Consider the following 22,107-nt stretch of genomic DNA (forward strand, 5'->3'; position numbering starts at 1 on the left):
AGATTTACATGTTCATGATTATAACTACATACCAAAAATTTATAAAGTGATCATAAATAGACATATCATCATCTATAAAAAAGGTACATGCCAGATGATATATTATTTTGGAAACTGGGACTGAAAACAGACCGTTGTAAGATCTGTTCATTTGAACTCTGTGAAACTCAAGGAGACAGGGAAAGGCTTTATGTATGATACAAACGTGGATCACCACTGAATTCCTTCTAAGCTACTTTGTTTAAAAGAAAACATTTTATCAATTAATAGTTTAACACTTTGTAGTCTAAGATATGGTGTGTACAACTAATCTGGGTATGGCTTCAGTGAAAAATCACTCTTAAAGAAGGTATGTTTAGCTAAATTCTGATCTTAAAAATAACCCTATCAGAAAATCAATAAAATATACTTAAATGGCATATGTAAATTTAATGGCTTGAAAAATCCTTAGATAATCTAACCAGCCCCCTTAGATTTATAGATGAAGAAAATGAGGTATAGAGAAATTAATTTATCACCTACCATATAAGGGGAAAGTAAATCTCTACATAGAAGCAAAGTATAAGAGAAATATACTCTAGAGATTAGCCCCTCAGAACAAAAATAACAAACACAGTCAGAAGAGAAGGGTGAGATTTATTAAGAGTAATGGTTCTCAATACTAGCTGTCCACCAGAATTTTTTGTTTTGCTTTGGTTTTTTCACATTTAGAAACCTAAGCCCTACTCTAGGCTAAATCACAGTCTTTAAGAGTAAAGTTCAGATATACGAAAAAAAAATTAAACCTCTCCATATTCTAACATACAGCTAGGGATAACAACATATGATAAAGTTGGATTTCCTATCTAGGCCCAAAACTGAACAGTAAACATTAGACAGCAAAGCCATGTAAATGTGATAACATATATGGATAACCCATAGGGAGTAAAATTTCTCATATCCAACAATAATTCAAACCTAAGATTACTATTCTCCCCTCACTTATGCTGATCTCAGGACCAAAAAAACACTTATTTCTTCTTCTTTCTTCCAAGCCTTTTCCTACATAACTTCTATTTGTCTCTCAAGACAACTCAATCATTATACCCCTGTAAAGATGGCTGACATTTTGCCCCTTGCACAGGTTAAGTCAGATGCCCTTTCTCTGAACTTCTCAGCACAAATTTATCACAAAATGAACTATGAAAGCTGGTTATCCTGATTATCTTAATAGATTCTCTGCTTCTTAAGGGCAGATTCTGGGCTTTAATTTTTTTTAATTTTTTAAATCTCCAGCATGTTTAAATAAATGTGTGCTAGACATACAAAGTATGGAAGAGTCCATATTTGAAAGAAGTATGTATAGCATTGGTTCAAAACACCTAAGGTTTTTCTGGGCAAGAGGCAATCCTACCACTCAGCCTCTACCTAGGAGTAAGTAGCTAGAAGCAAATGTGTTTTCTCTACCAGGGTTTCTAAGCAATCACATGAGCAATACTTTTTTTTAGCACTGGTTATGCCTAAATCAGCATGCATTTGTCCAGGTCATACTCTACCAGACGCAGGGAAAAACAACTCTCAACATTTAATAATAAACATGAAGAAATTAAAAAGATCTCTCTTTCTGCAATTCCCTTAATAGGTTAATACCAAATAGTAACAAACTGCACATAAAACTGGATAAAGGCAAGTGGAAAAATAAACAGTCCCAGTTAGCAGTGACCTCATAATAAAGCACATTAACACAGGAACCTGGCATTACCAGAGCGTGCTATGCCACTGTCTCTGTCTTCATTCAGCTCTCTTCCAGGCATGTCCATTGGGTTGCTATGAACTGTGAATCAAGACAGAACTGTCAGTTATAAAATATATTCCTCTTCAGGTTGATGTTTCTCCTCTTAAGTAGCAAATTAAATCATGCTCATCTCACTGCATTCCTTTATTTTTTTCAATAGCATGGCACCAACCCAACACCAGGAGCTATTATTCAGCTGAACAAGCTTGAGATCTGAAGAGTTGACATCTTAAATGATGAAAATAATCTATGACATAATCTTAAGAAGGGGTGGCAAAAATTCTTATTTTAGAAGCATTTTATACAACATAGTAAGATATTCACAGTATACAACTAAGTGGGGGAAAAAAGTGAGTTCAAACTAAACAGTATGAATGATGGTTGCGGGGGTTGAGTGATGGGTATATGGTGGGCACACTGCTATTCTGCCTATTTTCATGCATGTTCAAAATTCTCCATAATAAAAGTGTTTAGGAAATCTATTTGAATGTTATGAGCTCAATTTGGTTTAAAAGAAAAAGAAAAAAGAAAGAGCAATTATCTCTGGCAGTCAAAATAGCTAATATCTATTTTCCAAATGGTCTATAATATGTACATATTATTCGTTTCTCATATTTACAGAGCAAATTAAAGTTAATTAAAACAAGAATCAAGGACCAAATTAACACCAATATGAGAGCATCTATGAATAAATTAGATAAAATTTTACTAATTTCTACCAGAAGGTTACAATGCTAGGTAACCTATTAAAATATGTGAAAACATAGAGAATTACTAGTCCTAGATACAAAAGCATGAATACACACCCTATAATTTAATGATATAAACAAATATGTATGCCTTTTACAGAGGATTATAATGGTGCTTGTTCATCTAAATCATAACCCCAAGAAAAATCTCACTTATGGAATAGTGTACATCAGAAATTTTATGAGAATAGTAAGATATTATATTTTCTGTAATTGGTGAACGATGGTACAAAAGCTACTCAGCCATGGAAACAAGACAGTGTCACATTAGAAATTGTAACTGATATTGTAAGGAATAAAGGCCAAATTAAAATTTGATTTAGGATTTTAAAAATTATAATTATTATGACACTATGAGATAAGAAATGGCAAACTTAAATTTCATGAAAATGTCAATTCCACTAATAACTTAGTTTCTAAGAACTTTACGAACCATATTCAGCAGAAAGGAATTAAGTTCTTATACTTCCTAAACAATTCTTAACCATACCCTGCCCAAATGCATTTATCTAGATTCTTGTTTCCACAGCTTAACTACAGATTCTAGCTGCTGGGGCACATCAACTAGTCTACCACACAGCACATCGCAAACCTGCAAAGAAAGAGGCGCTCCTGATCAGGCGGAGCGGACCCTGCTCAGAGAATGCCCGCCTGGGGCTGCAGAACTGTGAAAGACCTACATGGCAAAAACGTAAAATACATATGAAAAAAGGGCAGTTAGAGAAGCCACAATGCGTCAGGAATAAAGGCAGGCTAAGGCAGCACAAGAGCAGATCAACAAATATGGATGGGACTTTTAAACTAATAAGAGTAATTCAAACTGGCTTCCCCTTTTGAAACAGGACGGTTCTCCCCTAGGTCACCATATTACGTCAAACATAGCAATTTCATGCCTATTTACTAATAAATATAAAATATGATTTAAAAAAGCAAACTATCAAGGTAAAATTTATTTTAAATGCTCAACCCTATCTAAAACAATATTTTTAAAGATTCATAGAAGCACAACAACAGTTATCTACATAATTTAGCATTTCCCAAACAAATATGTTTTTTTTTAAAAAGTCAGTTTTAAGATTGCAATATTGTGCAATTACAGTAAGGAGAAAACTACCTAAGTGCTTGGTTGAGAAAATAAAACATAACATAAAATAAGGAGAAAATACAGAATAAGGATTTTATGGACAAATTAGCATAAAAATTGGTTTTTCTAAGCTAGAATTAAATTACAAAGTAATGGTGGAAACCAAGGTTCCCAGACCAGGGGCCAGTCAATGAAGAAGCAGGAAGCCAATGCAACCCTTCAGAGACTCCTAGGTGCACAAAAGAAGTAGATGCCACACACTTGATCAGAGAAGATAACTGTCTGAAGACCCAAAAAGGGCAACATTACAGCCTGGAAGCAAGGAGCTGGGTTGTTAGTTATGCTTAATGAAGACATCCTAAATAACCACCTAGGAGATTTTCCTAAGATTGAATAGGGCCTTTCTCTTTTACAAAATATAAAATTATATTTTTCAAAGTGGTAATAGGTATCATTTTTCTATAACAAGGATTTCTATAACTATAGTGAACAAGCAGTAATTCTTCCGTATTTCCATGGTCAGCTCTTGTTTCAAGTCTCCCTAGCTACTTTAAAGCTTATCTACTCTCTTTAAACTCCTTCCCCAACAACCTTTTCATCACTCTTACTGTATGATTGTCTCCTACACCATGCATATGCATGCATGTGCACAAACACAGAAGAAAAATTCACCAGATGGGAACCCTACCTCTACACTTACCAAAATTCTCACCCTTCCTTGCCTCCTTCCTGCCTGAACAGTAACAACAGGTAACATTATTCAAGCCTTACTATGTGCTAGGGACTTAGTAAAATATCCAAGAAGATCCTCTCTTGCTCCCAAAGCTAATTATTCTGTCTCCTAAGCCTCCAACTCCTCTTCCTCCTTCAAAAATCTAACAATTGTCGCCTCTACCTCTAAACTCACTCTCCTTATAACCTTTTTTCATTAATATTTAAACAAAGTTAATCTCTTCTACCTTCCCTCGACACATCTAATCAGTTATCAAACTGTGGTCCAAGGACCCCTAAACACCCAGCTAAATATCTGAGACTTAATCATCTGGATACACTTCAACCAAAACACTTACCACAAAAGATTGGGTTCAGAAACAGATATGAAAATCCAGCTGTCTTCTACCAAGGCAGATATTAAATTTCTTTTTTTTTTGTCTTAGAATATAGCTATTTCAAAAAACACGTTATTTATATTAACCTGAAAGAGGTTATTAGTGTTATTCTTAATGAATTACTATATAAATAAAATGTAACCTACATAAACAAAAGCTCTCTGTGGTCCCCAAAAATTTCTAAGATGAGAGCAGGTATAGCTCAGTGGTGCGAGCATCTGCTTCCCATATATAAATGCTAGGTTCAGTCTCAAGTACGTCCTACTAAAAAACAAAACAAAACAAAACAAAACTTATAAAAGTATAAAGAATTACCAAAACTAAAAAGTTGGAGAGCCAATACTTGCATCTTGGAAAAAAGATTAACATTTGAGTCTCTCCTTAACTTTGGCTTTTATGCCTACCACTGAAACTACCCACCTAGGTCACCAAAATCCTTCCGGGTGTATAATACAGTCCTTGTTATATTATCTCAAAGCAGTATTTGATGCTGACTATATTCCATTTCAAACTTTCTCTCAGTTTTCATGATATCACCCTCTCTTATAGTTTTTTCCTCATTCTCCTTTGTGCGAATCTCTTTTCCTACCCATTCTTTAATGTCAGTGTTCCCAAAAGTTTGTCCTCAACAGTCTTTCCTTCTCATTATTTACATTTCTTGGGTCTTCTCATCCATTCCTATGATTTCAATTTTCACTTTCATGCTGATGAGTGTCAAATCCATGACAAATACAGGTCAATGTCCAAGAAAAAGTAATGTTTCACCTTCCATAATATGAAGTAATCTCTGGGAAGCAGCTGCCCAGCAAGGGACCATGTTTTCAGACTCCTTTATATTTATATGGGGCCGTGTGATTAGTTATCACCAATGCAATATGAACGAAAGTGATGTATGTCACTTCTAGGCCAAAGTGGTTATGATGTGGATGTGCCTTCTCCATACTCGATCTTCTTCTACTGATTTAACACAGCTGAGCACCAAGGTGGAGGCCACAGGTTGAATATGTACAACCCAAAGAGGGAAGGAGATAGGATCTTTAAAATGCTGCTTGAAGACAAACTGTCTGCCAGTCAGGAATACCCTTTCGAATTTCACATGAGTGGGGAAAAACTTCTATTGTGTTTAAATCCTTATATGTTTAATCGTTTTTAGGTTTTTGGTGGTTTTTTTTTTGGCAGTTACCACTATAGCATACCTATCAATCTAACAAAATATAATGGGCATTTTCACTTAGATATCCCATCAACACTTCCAGTCAATATGGGTTTGCTCATCTCTTCCCTCTCCTTTGGGCCTCATCTCTTCAGCCTTGAACTGTTTTGTGGGCCTAACCTCTTGGGGACCTCTTTCCATGTCTCTATGCTCCACTAATTCCAGCCTCTGTGACCTCTCCTTCTGTCTCTGAGGCTCTGTGTGTGTGTGTGTGTGTGTGTGTGCACGCTCACACGCGCGCGTATGCTGTGGTGCTTTTAGTCCTCCTTTTATAAAGGACTCCAACAAAAGGACCAAGACCCATCCTGCATTGTGCAAACCAATCAAAGGTCCTCAACTGAAGCAATCCAATCAAAAGGGTCCCACACTCACAGAAATGAAATAGCCCTAAGGACATGATATACTGGAATCTACCCAGCTTCAAACTATCACAATGCCTAAACCTAAAACCATCAATTCCAATTTCTTCTGTTCTGCTCAGTGAAGGTACCAATACCCATGTAATTACAAGCTAACAAAGCACTACCCTGGAGTCCTCCTTTTCTCTTACATCTTCTATTCAATTAACAAGTCCTGTCTACTCTATTTCCATTAATGAACCCCTCAACAATTCTCTATCCCCACTGAAACAATCCTAATCCAGGTCACCATTGTGTCACTAGGATTACCATGAGCAGTCTTCTAATATGGGTCTTTGCTCAATCCCAATGGCTTGCTTGAATCCATTCCCACTGTAGTTAGAATACACTTTTGTAGATACAAATATAATCTGATCACCTTGCTATATGCTAAAAATGCCTATTTTCACATTAAGAATATACCTTGAACATTTCAACTATAAGAAGTGTAATTAGCCAAGGAATCCAGCAGCTATATTTCGAAACCCACTGCCCGCTTGTGCCAAGGTCACACATCCCATGCGACACTCCTAGCCAATAACTGAACGGCTGTTTAAATACTAAGGGAGGCCCACTGCTGAGGCATAGAACTCCTCTGACAACCAACTATGCCTTTAAGACTCCACAATGGTCTTGCCAAACCATCCTTAGACTTCATGGTAGGCTGGAACACTTCCACTCAACCTTCTATACCTCTCTCCTTCATTCAGAGTCAGACTTGCAACACAATCTGAGGGTTTTCTCAGACTTACCTGGCTCCTTCCCCATTTTATCAACACATAGTCATTTACCCTAATAAAATCTCAGTATGTTTAATTCTGTCTTGGTGCCTATTTATCTGAGGACCCAAACTAACACACCCTTTCTGGTATAAATCTGCCCCAAAATATATCCAGATTCTTCAGTGTAGCTCACAGTGCCCTTCATGATCTGGCTCTTTGTTCACTTCTTTATTCTTTTCACTTCCTTTGCATCTACCCTGTGTTCCATCTACACTGATTTATTTACATTCTTTTCATACTCTATGATCTTTGGCCCCCAGAGCTTCAAACGCAGGCCTTAATTCCTCCAGGAAGACTATTGGCCTCTCCAAGACTCAATCAGGTGCTCCTCTTTGTTTCTGTCACACCCTGCTCTTAAACCTGTCTAAGAATTCACTACAAAATATTGTAATTGTTGTACTACTTGTCTTATTCCCACTAACCATAAATTTGTAAAGGCAGGATTTGTGTTTGGTTCACCACTGTATCCTAAGGGCCTGGCAGAGTGCTTGGCATATTACAGGTACTCAGTAAGTATTTGTTGATTGAATAATTGCAAATTTAAAGAAAATAAGAAACATGCTCAAGTATCCTTGATTAACAATTAAGAGCCTGGGAGTAAAAGCTGTTGATTATTTGAAGTCTCTATTTTGCTAAATGGATTAATTTTCTAATCTATATTAAAAAGAGTGGATGAGTATACCCAGCTTCTGCAGTATATCACTTTTTAAAGTGATAAGGAATTTTTATTATTAAAATGTCTCCTGAGTTTTAAAAAATGTCAAATTATAAAGAAAAAGTTATTTCTTTTTTACATTTTACTTTATCAAAATCAATGAGGTGATTAATCAAATTAGTAAAGAAAAAGAATTTTTATATTTCTACTAGACACATATATATATTACATGCCTAATAATGTGATTACTTTTGTTAATTGCTTAAAAACGCTTGCTCACTTGAATGAAAATGAATTATAAAAAATATTAAAAATATTATATTGACAGAATTAGAAGAAAAACATGTGCTTTCCATTAAGACATGTACCTAACATATCTGTGTTCACATTAATTACAAGCTCTGGCTAAACAGAGAATGAGAGAAATATTCATATTATTCTAAGAGCTGTCCACTCCATTATATACTACAATTCAACATGTACTAGAAATACACTGGGCAGTAATTTAGTTGAGCTATCTTGTATTTTTTTTAAAAGGCAAGAAATTTTACAGTTTATCACTTAAAAATGTTGAACTTAAAGCAATCATGCTAACCAAATTACTAAATATGCTATTAATAAACTGAAGAAACATCAAATTTGAGTATCTGCTCATCTGAACTACAGGTCACAAAAATGAGAACCATTTCAAAATGACTTTTACATTTAGAGAAGAGACAGGGGAGAAGGTATAATATCAGTCTTCCACAGCTGAAATAGTCAACAAAGTTAGTATAGACTCCCTACAATGACAATGCCTTTACCAGATACATCAAAGTTAAAAACAAAAACAAAAACAAAAAACAGTGAAGACAAATTAGCTACGTCTTCAGTTTTCTTTTTTTTCAGATACAAAATATTATGGTTAAACATAAGAAAATTATGTTTCCCAAATAACACAAACACTATACATACTTGCAATTTAAATGCCTGTTCCACTTCTAGTATTTGAAACTCTTTGGTCTTAAAATAAAACTTCAAACCTTTCTTATATTGTTGAAATCTTTAAAACTTATAAACTCAAAGCAAATCATTTACCTATATTTCCAAGCAGTCCATTAATAACTGTGCTATTATCAGCCTTTAATGTACTGTTGTCTTGATTGATAAATTCAAGACTGTCTTGCAGGCTATGAAGGAGAAGAAGGAAAAAAACACCAAAAAATTTGGAATTCATTTTATGCTCTTGATAGCAATTCTTATTCTTTATACATTCCAATGAAATTTTAATTGCAAAACAGAAAAGTTTCTCCACTACTACTGAAAACTAACTAAATAATTAAATCAGGACTTGGCAAACTACAACCTGAAGGCCAAATCTAGTCTGCTGCCTGTTTTGGTAAATTAAGTCTGAGTGGAAACACAGACACTTCCCCTATGATGGTTAGGCTAATGTATCAACTTGGCTAGGTAATGATGCCCAGCTTTTGATCAAACTAACATTGGGCTAACTGTAATACAGTCAAATCATTAGTGATTTGATTGCATTTATAGCTGATTGCATCTAAAATCAACTGAGGTGGATGACTGCCATCAGCAATGAGCGACATCTCACCTAATCAGCTGAAAGCCTTAAAAGGAGAAGTGATTTCAGCATTCAGAGAGAGAATTTCCATCTCCATTGGCGACAGCCGGTGTACGCTTGGGAACTCATTGAGGACCTTTGTAGGAATCCCTTGGCTGCAGTCCCATGGAATTTGGACTTGTGCATCCCCATGGTAGTGTGCGATAATTCTGTAAAATCTCATACTCTTTACAGATATCTCCTGTCAGTTCTGTTTCCCTAGTGAACCCTGACTAATGCACTCATGCTCATTTATATATTGCCTATGGCTGCTTTCATGCTACAATGGCAGAGTTGCGAAAATGTGACTTAGTGACATATACCAATTAAAAAATATTTACTATCTGGGTCTTCACAGAAAAAGTCTGTTGAAGCTAATTTAAATTACAAACAAGATTTCCCCTAGCATTTTGGATCTGAAATGCAAATATTTTATAAACTTTCAGTGGGCGGGGGGGAGAGGGGTTGGTGGTGAAGGAGCAGTAAAATATTAATACATTATCCTTATTCCATATACTCTAAATAGATTATATTACTTCTTTTAGTAAATCACGCAGAATAACAAAAATAAATTACTTTATGTTTTTAGTGCAAAGTACCCTTTTCAGAGATTTTAGGAATTATCAATTTTAACTTTAAAAATGATGAAGAAACTGAGGTGATCATAACTAAAATCAGTTATTCTTACTTAGGGTCTCAAATTTCTGTAGTATTAAACTCTAAATAATTAGCATTTTGACACTAGATTTTTTAATTTAGTGTCTATGAAATTTTAAAGAACATCTCTCCTTTTCCTTCCTTTCTTCCTAAAAGAAAAATAAAAAAGAGCTGTAAGTATTAGAAACTTAGCTAAAAAACCTCTCAAAACTGAGCTTTTGCAAGTAATGGAGCTCAAGAGAATTCCTTTAGACTATTGTCTCCTTGCCGTCTCTTGCTGCTTTTGACCTTATGTTACCCCCAGAGACTTTGGCTCTCCATTGAGCCCTGTTCTGATTTTGCACCTGCAGAATCATTCTCTGAGGTCTACTTGCACCTGACCCTAGGCCCAATCCTTCATTTACTAGGTTCTAGCATATGGTCCATATTCCTGACATCAAGCCTGCCACTGTTTAGGCTTTATTACTTCTAATCATTGCATGAAGAGTTTTAGTATCTGTTCCTCACCACATGGCTGACCCTGCAGTGTTGTCTGCAGTGTTAATTCTGCAGGATATTTGAAAACTGGAGAGCCCAACCTACAAATGTTAACTAGGCACAGCAATGGAAAACTGAAAATCAACTTATCAACCCAAGATGGTAATGCATTCAACATTTTTACTTCTATCTACGGCTTCCAGTAAATTAGAGAAACAGAGATCACATCTTGTTTCTTCAACTAAACTCAAATGATGATGCAATCTGGCTTCCATAAAAGTTCAAATTTAAGGGAAAAGAAGACAATCTGAACTTATGCTGTAATCCTAAGAGCAGTTCTTTAGTTTTCCTAATTTGAGCATCTTAAATAATCCACTTCCCCCTGCATCCAAAATCACTTACGTATTAAGACTTCCACAGATACTGCTGCCAGTCCGTGCAGTGAAAACTTTGCTGAGCATGAGCTGTGGAGGGGAACTATGAAGAAAAAGATGACAGAGATGAAACCTTTTTGATATATTATTAATAAAAATGTAAATCAAAGAGGTTTCACAGCACCCAAGAAATGTCAATAAACCCATCAAACATCATAAACAGAGTATCAGCAATATCAACTGAGTATCAATTTAAATGAAGACCATATAAATTCTCTCACTTTCAACAAAATTGAATATGCTACAAAAATTTTTAAAAATATCTCCTCACCGAATTTGATGAATTTTTAGAGTGGATCCCTTGTAGCTCATTGCTACTGAGCCAAACATCATCTCTCCAAGCATATTGGCATCAGAAGAACACCGAGAACCCTAAACAATAATCATAACATTAATCAAATTGCAAAATTTAAAACTTTGTGACTATTTCAAATATCAAATATTAATTTTTATTAAAAATTCCTTTGCTACAGTTATTCTCCCTAAAAAATACTTTACAAAATCAGCACTTAGGTCAACACCAAATAGTGAGGTACTGGGAGCCAGAGATTGGGTCTTGGGTTCAATCTTTGGCTCCCAGTACCTCAAAAAAAGAAAAAAAAAAATCCCCCTATTATTAACACCTTGTATTAGTATTACATATTTGTAATAGTCCATGAGAGAATGCTCTCAACCACTGAGCCACATCGGCTCCCCTGAATTGGTTTTTCCATTTGTTTTGCTTGTTGTTTGTGGTTTTCTTTCTCAGGAGGCACCAGGAACTGAACCTGGGAACTCCCACGTGTGAAGCAGGCACTCAACTGGTTGACCACATCCACTCCCTTTTTTTTAAGATTTTTTAAAATTTATTTCTCTCCCCTTGACCCCCTCCCACTCCTCCCCAGTTATCTGCTCTCTGTGTCCATTCACTGTGTGTTCTTCTGTGACCACTTCTATCCTTATCAGCAGCACCGGGAATCTGTGTTTCTTTTTGTTACATCATCTTGTTGTGTCAGCGCCAAGTGTGCAGTGCTGTTCTTGGGCAGGCTGCACTTTCTTTTGCACTGGGTGGCTCTCCTTATAGGGTGCACTACATGTGTGTGGGGCTCCCCTAGGCGGGGGACGCCCCTGCGTGGCACGGCACACCTTGCGCGCATCAGCACTGCGCATTGGCCAGCTCCACATGGGTCGAGGAGGCCCAGGGTTTGAACCATGGACCTCCCATGTGGTAGGTGGACACCCTATCCATTGGGCCAAGTCTGCTTCCCTCCACTCCCTTTAAAAAAATTTTTTTTGAGGTGTGGGAGCCAGGGATTAGACCTTAGACGTCACATGTGGGAAGCAGGTGCTCAAACACTGAGCTGCATCCAGCAGTAATATTTTGATTATGTTCTTTCATAATCTGTTAGCAAATGTTCCACAACAATGCAAGGTATTGGTGAAAAGGTGATATATGGGAATTCTGCATGTTATGCATGATTGTTTTATAAGCACACAACAAATTTTTAAAAAATAAAATAAAAGAAATTAAAATAAAGTTATTCCTTTCCATTATTCCTCTTTTCTTATTGCTATTATTTTAAATTTTTTATTTTTAAAGAAGCTTTAGACTGCATTAATGTTATATAAAAAATACAGGGGATTCCCATATACCTGACCCTTCTCCCTTCCCCAAGTTCCCCCATTAACATCATCTTTCATTATTGTGTTACATTTGTTACAATTGATGAACACATATTGAAACATTGCTATTAACCATGGTCTATAGTTTACATTACAGTTTACACTTTCAACTTACACCTTTAGTTTAAATGTCCCCACAGATGTCAAAAAATAGCTGAAAATTGAATTTGTCCATTTGGTTACTACTTAAGATTTCATGGCAAACATCATTAACTGCCTACCATATAGGTGTTTTCTACTTGTTCCTTATTTTTTATAAGTCTAATTTGGTTCAGGGCAACAATAAGCCCAGCTGAAAACATTCAATTTCACAGCCTCCCTTGAAAACAGAGGATTTAGAATTGGTTTCTATATTCAAGAGGTTAGACTGATGGTTTAGGAGCAGCTTTCAGAACTTATCCCATTTATATACATTTGACACAGACTTGGTCGGTGAAGTGGAAGTCACTGTAGATACAGATGCCATACTAGGACCACAAGGCAACTATTACATACCAACTCCAGCTAAGGAAAAACATAAGGGGCTGAACCTTTGTCCCTGAGGCCATCTTGATGCCCAAATATTAGATACAGATGCTTTCCCTCAGACTTTTGGTCATGTAAGGAATATAATCCCTAATTTGTAATAAGCCACTGTCTTGAATTGTTTCTCAATACAATGCCTAACTGAAGCAATTATATAATAAAACAATCGATGAGCAAGATGATCTAAACAACTATCTAAAACAGTAAATAAGGATTATTTACAAATTTTACCCAAGAAAGCTCAGCTAAATTGCTGCCCAGGAATCTGTAGTTTTAAAAAGAAAATCTCTATAGATTCTGATGCAAATGGGATTACAATCACACAGTGCCTTAGGGTTTCTACAATCTTGATCAGTTTGCTAATATTCATTTTTAACTGCTTAATATAAAGAAGAAAGGCAAATTTGCACAACTGATAAAATTAGAAAGTTTCCCAAACTGTGCAAAATTGGCACAAGTCACTATGACGTTACATGGGCAGAGTGTTATTACAGACTTAAGATATCATGGCAGAGGGAACTATGTAATACTACCTCCCGGGAGGTGTATTTAATAATTTCAGAGTCCTTGCATATATACTGTCTCACTGATAAAGGTATAAGGATCAATTTCCATCAAACACAATTACCTCATGACAAATAATTTAAAAGCCTAAGATTCTATTTTGGTATTGCTAAATATAAAATACTTATGATTGATGGAAGCTTGGATGACACGTATAAATGCACATGAAATGAATTTGCTTAATTTGAAAATAAACACTTAAGTAAAATGTAACAAGATTATAGAGTAGCCCCTACGTATTAACTGATTTGTTCAATTGTTTTAAAAGAGCCCAGTGCTTTGAGAAATAAAAAAATGTACATTTCTGATTGTGAATACTTTCGATCACTTTAATTTTATATTACATATGGATATATTATTTTATATTTTATCTTCTTACTTCAATCATTTAAAGAGATATAAAATAGGAACATGTTTTGCTAGCCTAATAGATTTCAACTGGAAAACAGAAAGAAGAGAAAATACCCTGCTACTTATACTCATAGTACTCTGTACTTCCTCTATCTTAATATTTTTTTATTGAATCTCATAAACTTACTTTTTTAATAACCTGTCTCCCCAGCCAAAAGGTAAAAGCTCTGAGAGGGAAAGGACTAGTAACTGCTATATCCGTAGGATGGTACATAGTACACTGTAGATACTCAAAATATTTATGAATGTATGAGTTATAAATGGGACCAGTGATCTTACCTGATACTTAGGACACTGGTCTTTTACATCAGAAGATGAAGTCATAGAACTATCCAAAGAGGAAGAACTGTCCCCTCCAGGTTTCAGCTGGCAGCATTTCCCAAAGACTTTGACTTGAGCATCACTACAGAGTTTCTGAAATACAAATAGTATTCCCATTCATATTTTAACACATTTTTATCATACATAATTTTAATCATAGCATAAAACCCTTCGAAAAACTGAGAATGAAATAACTCAAAATACTATATCCTTAATAAAACGACCATTTACATTTTAACTGTATTTTCTCAAGTTCTTTTATCTGTTCTTTGTCTCATAATTATAATATTTATGGAGTCTGTATTTCACTTTTCTCACTGACATTATTCTATCATGGGAATTTTTCTATTTTGCTATGGCCTACACAATGTTCATTAACTAGTGACTTAATATACTATAGCAGTTTTCATATTCTTTTGGCTCAAATCCCCTGTAATATTCTTTAAAAATTGAGGACTCCAAAGATTTTTGTTTATGTGAGCTATAACTATCAATATTTTCCCATATTAGAAATTAAAGTGGATAAAGCTTAAAAACATTTATCAATTCATTTAAAAATAATAAATCCATTACAAGTTAACATAAATATCATGAAAAATAACTATTTTCCTGGGGAGAGATGTAGGGATGGAAGAAAAAATGTTATGAGACTTTTACGTTTTACTATATACACATTTATATAAGCTTAGTCTTTTGAAATGAGAATGTATTCATGTATTAAACAGTTAAAATTTTAACAAGATCCGAGCTTAGAAGCAGAAGGCTTCTGTGCAATGTAGAGTCTAGTAGGGAAAAAGTATGTACTTCTTTTTCTTTAGTCCTTTTGCTCTCCCTCTCCCTTCCCAGTAGGTTTCTAGAGCTTTTATTGCTCTCAATTACCAAAGCATCAATCCACTATGGTCTGTGATACTCTTCAAATGTATTACCGAAGTTACCAGTATGTCCATTCTTCCATGTAATAGACCTCAGACAGGTTTTCAGGAGAAGCAGTCATATGACTGAAATGACAATTTTTTGAAGAGTAATTGTTTTATACTTGTCACCATCACAAAGGCCTGGTAAAACAGAATACTTGATAACTCCAAAATCAACTCTAACCAAAAATTTAGGGAGTAGATATGGCTCAAGTTGTTGAGTGTCTGTTTCCCATACAAGATCCCAGGTTCAATCCCTGGTACCTCCTAAAAACAAAAACAAAACAAACAACAAAACAAATGAAAAACAACCAACTCGGGAGAGCTGGTGTAGCTCAGAGGTTAAAATCCAGCTTCCCAAATATGAGGCCTGGGGTTCAATCCCTGATTCCGGTACCTCAAAAAATAAAAATGAAATAAGTAAAGAAGGAAAGCAAGCAAGGAAGCAAGCATGGTAAAGAAAAAAGAAAAGGGCTTTAGAATTAAATAGACTCAAATTTAAATGCTGGCTCCTTGGCTCACTTAACCTCTTGAAACTTTAATTTGCTACTTAATGGGGAGAAATCCCACCTGATTGGGTAAGCTATTTGTGACACAACAAACACATACAAACGACTCTCCTCCTGCCTCCTTCCCTCTTTCCTCACTATCTATCAACCTATTTATCAAATACCCTTGCAGTGTATAGAACTAGAATATGATTACAGAATTGCATTCTATAATTATTATTATCAGAAAAAAAGGAAAAGTAGGGGGCCAAAATGATCCAATGTCTCCTAAGGAGACAGAGACTGACTCCATTTACATTATTTCAACATTCACTAAAAATAGCTTGTGATCAGTATTCTTGGCCTCATCGTAATAACTTTACTACTTATCGATCACCAAAAAAATGCTAGGCCTTTATGTATATTATCTCTAATACTTAATATGGGAGGGATATCATTAACCTCATTATGCTAATGAGAAAACTGAAGCCCAGAGAAGTAACAAACTAAGGTTACAAAAGTTAGTAAGTCTGTTACCTACTTCTACTCAAAACAGTTTGCTTCACTAATTCACTATTGGAAACCACTAATTTCATCAGTCAAAAAATATCTGAGTACTATGTATATATCAAGCACAGAAAATAAAGGTTAATAAAACAGACACAGTTCCCTTCCTCATAAAACAATCTAATAGGAGAGACAATTAAAAATAATCATACAAATACTTATATTTACATGAATTAAAAAAAATATATTTCAAATATGCCAACTCAAGTAATAATAATAACAGCTAAACCATATAGCACTTACTGTCAGGAACTAATCTATTTTACACATATTTATTCTTTATTCCTCACAACAATATGAGTACTATTGTTATCCCCATGCTACAGATGATGAGATTAAGGAATAAAGGGGTCTCTTGCAAAAGAAAAACCTTAGTACAAGGAAATCAAGTAAGTGACATATTAGCTGAGACTAAATATAAAGCACATACATACATGGAAACATACACACAAATACAAAAAAATGTAGATATAAATGTGTATGTTTCTGTGTATAAGTACATACATGTACACTCTTTAGCTCTGTCCAAAAAAAGGGCCTGGGGGCAATGATACCCCAATACAAGGATATAAAGCTTCCAGATCTTGTTTTCTATATATTTAAACACTACCTTAATCAAGTGATCATCAGTGTAGCAGTACGACATTATTGACCAATTCCAAGAAGAAATATTGGAGTATGTTTGTAAACTGGTTTGTTCCTCTGGGCATATTAGGAGTGTATTGGATTCCGAGGTTTTATTTTTACTTGATTAAATAATGATTAAGGCTTTGATTGGGCCACAGTAGGATGTTGTAACCCCACCTGCTTGGTGGGCAGGGACTCAGAGAGAATACTGCACCACAGAGAAGGGAAGTTGGAGTCTTGAGCTGGAGCCCTGGGAAGTAAGCACACAGAGGAGCTTGGTCCTGAGGAAAGAGAGATTGCCCACGAAAAGAAACAAGCTATTCACCTAAAAGTGTACAGCTGGTCTTGTGGAGATAACAGAGCTGAGCCAGGAGAGAAGCAAGCACTGGGAAGAGAGGAACCCAGGAAACCTGAACCCTTACAGACTTCGGCAGCCATCTTGCTCCAACATGTGGCAAAAGACTTTGGTGAGGGAAGTAACTTATGCTTTGTGGCCTGGGAACTGTAAGCTTCTACTCCAAAGAAATACCCTTTATAAAAACCAACCCATTTCTAGTATTTTGCATCAGTGCCCCTTTTGATGACTAATATAATCAGTATTAAGAATATCATCACTAATGGGAGAAATCAAAATCATATGCCACATGATAGGATTCAATGATAAGAACACAGTGTCATTTCTGTGATATTACATTCTAAGACACATAACCTGAATCATATCATAACAAAATATCAGACAAATTCATATTGAGACACATTTTGGAAAATAACTACTCTGTAATCTTAAAAAGTGATAAAGTCATGAAATTCAAAGACAGACTAAAAACTTTTCCAGACTCAAGAGACTTAAGAGACATGACAAATAAATGCAATGCAAGATTTGGAATATGACCTCCTGCTCTAGGACAGATGTACAAGAATTCAGCCATGTTTTCTTTTGCAGTGTTATGGTTTCATTTTTTTTACATTTAAATGTTTGATATAGTTTTTCCTGATGTGCAGTGTAAGGTATCAGTACAAATTAATCTTTTTTCAAAATAGACTTCTGTATTAGTTTGCCAAAGGGTTGCCAATGCAAAGTACCAGAAATGTGTTGGCTTTTATAATGGGGATTTATGTGAAGTAAAAGCTTATAGTTCCAAAGCCACCATGAAATATCCCAATTAAGGCATCAGCAGAGATGCTTTCTCATCAAAGTCAGCTGTCACATGGTGAAACGATGGTCACCAATCTCTGCCAAGGTCTCTGTCTTTCCCTTCCAGAATCTCTGACTCTCTTGTCTCCAGGAGCTCAGCTGAGGGTAAACAGACATAAGGCTTGTCTCTTTCCAGGTCTCCTCTATGAGTCTCGGCTGTGGTACTTTCTTCCTGAGTTCAATAACAAGCTGTCAGGCATATGGTTCATCTCTTCCCGGGCCTGAGCTCTTTGAGCCTCTCAGGGGCTTCTCTCCATATAGCTCAGCTGTGGTCAAAACTGGGTCCTTCCTCTCATATTTCAGAATCAAATGTGGTGGCTTCCTTTTCCTATGTCTGTCTCTGTGTCTCTGTTTATATCAGCTCCAGTAAGAGGACAGAGACTCAACCTGAGTCACACCTCACTGAGGCAGTCCAATCAAACAGGTCTCACGCTCACAGGAATGGATTCGTTGATAAATACAATCTTTCTTTTTGGGATTCACCAAATTCAAACTGACACATCCATTTGTCCCAATACCATTTATTATTAATTTTTACTGATTTAAAGGTGATACTTTTATTATACAAAATTTCTGAATGTATTTGGATATATGTCTAATCCTCTATATTGTTCCATTAGTCTAATTATACATTAAATAAAGGTTTAATTGTTCAGACTTTTCAGTATATTTTAAAACCTGGTAGGCTTAATTCATCTTCATTGCCCCTCTTTTTCAGTTTTCCAAATAAGTATTGCTAATTTATTATCCCATCTGAACTTTAGAATTCACAATCTAGTTCCAATGACTGCCCTACCCCACAAAAGCACAGGTTAGCATTTTTATTTGGATAGCATTATTTTATAAATAATCTTAGAAAAAGAACTGACAACTTTATAATGCTTAATATTCCAGGAATATATTTTGTGTTTCTATTTGCTCAAGTTAGCTTTTGTATTCCCCTCAGGAGACTTTTAAAGTTCTCCATGTTTTAGTTTCTTAGCTACTAAAACAAATACCATACAATGGGTTGGCTTAACAATAGGAATTTATTGGCTCAAGGTTTCAGAAGCTAGAAGGTTTGCTTTCTCCTGAGATCAGTATCTTCTGGCTGGCCAGCAATCATTAGAGTTCCTGGCTTTTCTGTCATATGCCAATGCACATGGTATAGCTTCTACTTTCTCTCTGTTTTGCTAACTTCCAGCTTCTGGATGTGGCTTCTACTTCTAGGTCCAAATTTCCTTTGCTTATAAGTACTTCAGCCCTATTGAATTAAGGCCCACCCTCATTCAGTTTGGGCACAACTTCAAAGGTCCTATTTAAAAATGGGTTCACACCCACAGGACCAGGGGCTGAGATCTGAACATGCCTTTTGTGGGGAACCCAAAAGGTCTTAAGTTCATGCATAAGCACTTTATCATTTTAAACGCTCTTCATAGTTTCTAAACGGGAGCTATCTGTATATATTGAGCCTACTGATTTCTGAATATGCACTTTATTTTTTTTTTTCTCTCTCCCCCCTCCCTCCCAGTTTTGTCTGTTCTGTGTCTATTTGCTGTGTGTTCTCTTTGTCCGCTTCTGTTGTTGTCAGTGGCACAGGAATTTATGTTTCTTTTTGTTGCGTCATCGTGTTGTGTCAGCTCTCCGTGTGTGCGGCGCCATTCTTGGGCAGGCTGCACTTTCTTCCGCGCTGGGCAGCTCTCCTTACAGGGTACACTCCTACATGTGGGGCTGCCCTACACAGGGGACACCCCTGCGTGGCAGGCCACTCCTTGCGCGCATCAGCACTGCGCATGGGCCAGCTCCACAGGGGTCAAGGAGGCCCAGGGTTTGAACCACGGACCTCCCATGTGGTAGACGGACGCCCTAACCACTGGGCCAAGTCCACTTCCCTGAATATTCACTTTAAATCTCACTACCTATCCAAATCCCATATTCCAAATCTAATATGATTAAGCCTCAACTACACAATTAACACTTGTAGAGTGCTTCAGAGAATACCTTGCAAATTTACGGGAATTTGCTAATGAACAACTTTATCCTGCATATAACCAATGAAGGCAGAAACATGAATAAATAAATAATTTTCACTGGGAACTCATGAACCAGCATTGCATTATCACTGACACGGAACACTGTCTAGGATAAGTATAATTTCATGTGATAAAGTCACACTGGATCCTTTTGGCTATATCAGTGATCAAAGAAACCACATATCAGCATCTTTTACAAACATGGAAAGTTCCTTTATTAGTATCATTTAATGTATTCATTTTAATCAGGCTTTATACCTCAATAAGTCATTTTTCATAGAAAATAATATAGTTAAAAGCATACATTCCAACAAAGCTATACATTAATATAATTTTATTTCAGTATTTTAAGATATTACTTAGGCATGTAACATACTTTGATTTCTAAAACAAAATCAAGGCATTTATGTCATTCATTACACACTGAATTTAAAATGTAGTAAAATATATAGTTCTAAATTCACAATGTTCGCTACGCATGGAAATATAGTAATGATTTCTTTAACCTTAAATAGTGCTATCATGTTTGTGGTGGTTTGGAATTATGTATCCCAGAAAATCATGTTCTTTAACTTAAATCCATTTCTGTGAGTGTAAACCCATTGTTAGTAGGACTTTTTGATGAGGTTACTTCAGTTAAGGTATGACCTAACTAAATAAGGATGGATCTTAATCCTATTACTGGATATCTTCAATGAGTGGAATAAAATTCAGACAGAAACAGAAAAAGCAAGAAGCTGAAGGCCAATGGAAACTGGAAGAAAAGCGAGAAGCCAGGTGCACTGCACTGTGACAGAGAAGCCTAGGACCAAGAATCACCAGCAGCCAAGCACCAAAATATGTGTCTTCAGGAAGAAACCATTGCCTTGATTTGGACTTTCTCCTAGCCTCAAAACCAGGAACTAATAAATTCCCATTATTTAAGCCAACTCATTACATGGTATTTGCTTGAGTGACCAAGAAAACTAAAACAATGTTCTTCACAGACAATCACTTGGTTTGACCAAACACAGGAATTCCTTTGTGATATACTGTCTTTTTCTCCAGATGAAAAGTATTCAATAAATAAATTATGACCACCTATTATCTTTACCAAAAAAATCTGTCATGTGTCTTACACATTCAAAGGCACTTCATTAAGTATTTCATATGGTCACTTCTTAATGCTGGTGTAGCTTCAAAGGAGACAAGTTTCGTTAATATAATTTTAATCCAATTAATGACACTCTACGTATTGAGAGAGCCCCAGTAAGTCTACTCCTACTTGACAACTTTCAAATGAATGCTTCTTTGAACATAATCCTCAAATTAGATCCAGGGTAATATTTAAATTGCCTAAGAAAATGACAGCTATTTCCAAATGAGAAAACATTAACTTCTTTTTGGTAAAGGGAACAGAATAAGGCAATTCAGTGCGTCTTACTTCCCAAAACATGTCTCTCCATTTATAATCCACATTATTTTTTCAACATTAAGAAATTTTTTCAATAAAACTGGTAAATTATGTGGCCAAAATAATATTTATAATCCTTGCTGTCTCTTGTAGGTTTATTCTGAATGGAGAGGAAGGACATGAGAAGTGGCTTTGACATTTACCATATCAGAAGAGAATGTTGTTAGGCAAAGAGAGCAAGGCTGAACAACTTACTTTCATCTAGCAAACTGCTAATGCCTAAACTATTTCCTCATTAAATATGGACCCAAAATATTGTATAAGGTTAAATGTATTTACTTCACACATAGTCCTTCTTTGCCTATATAGAACTCATTGTTTTGGTGTTCCAAAAGTATAGTATACAGTAATGAAGATGAGAAAAAAAATATGTAAAGGTTCAAAATACCTGTAATTTGAGGGAAACAAATATTTCAACATGTTCTGTGGTGTT

The 22,107-nt window shown here is 35.7% G+C and overlaps 1 protein-coding gene across 4 annotated transcripts in view; it reads right to left on the reverse strand.

The window, feature by feature from the left end:
• The window catches only part of FNIP1 (folliculin interacting protein 1), a 170,280-nt gene that overhangs the window by 38,936 nt on the left and 109,237 nt on the right, over positions 1 to 22,107 (reverse strand). Inside the window, exons 3-8 of one of the 4 annotated variants that reach the window (XM_004462178.3) lie at positions 14,377 to 14,511; positions 11,207 to 11,307; positions 10,904 to 10,978; positions 8,842 to 8,933; positions 3,116 to 3,199; positions 1,742 to 1,813 (exon numbers count right to left, since the gene is read on the reverse strand). In XM_004462178.3, the coding sequence (XP_004462235.1) occupies positions 1,742 to 1,813; positions 3,116 to 3,199; positions 8,842 to 8,933; positions 10,904 to 10,978; positions 11,207 to 11,307; positions 14,377 to 14,511 (559 nt within the window). The remainder of the gene's footprint in view (positions 1 to 1,741; positions 1,814 to 3,115; positions 3,200 to 8,841; positions 8,934 to 10,903; positions 10,979 to 11,206; positions 11,308 to 14,376; positions 14,512 to 22,107) is intronic. The other 3 variants (XM_071209834.1, XM_004462179.3, XM_058278115.2) reach the window with 3 other exon arrangements.

This window comes from Dasypus novemcinctus, chromosome 2 (genome assembly GCF_030445035.2).
Source record: "Dasypus novemcinctus isolate mDasNov1 chromosome 2, mDasNov1.1.hap2, whole genome shotgun sequence".
Classification (NCBI taxonomy): Eukaryota; Metazoa; Chordata; class Mammalia; order Cingulata; family Dasypodidae; genus Dasypus; species Dasypus novemcinctus.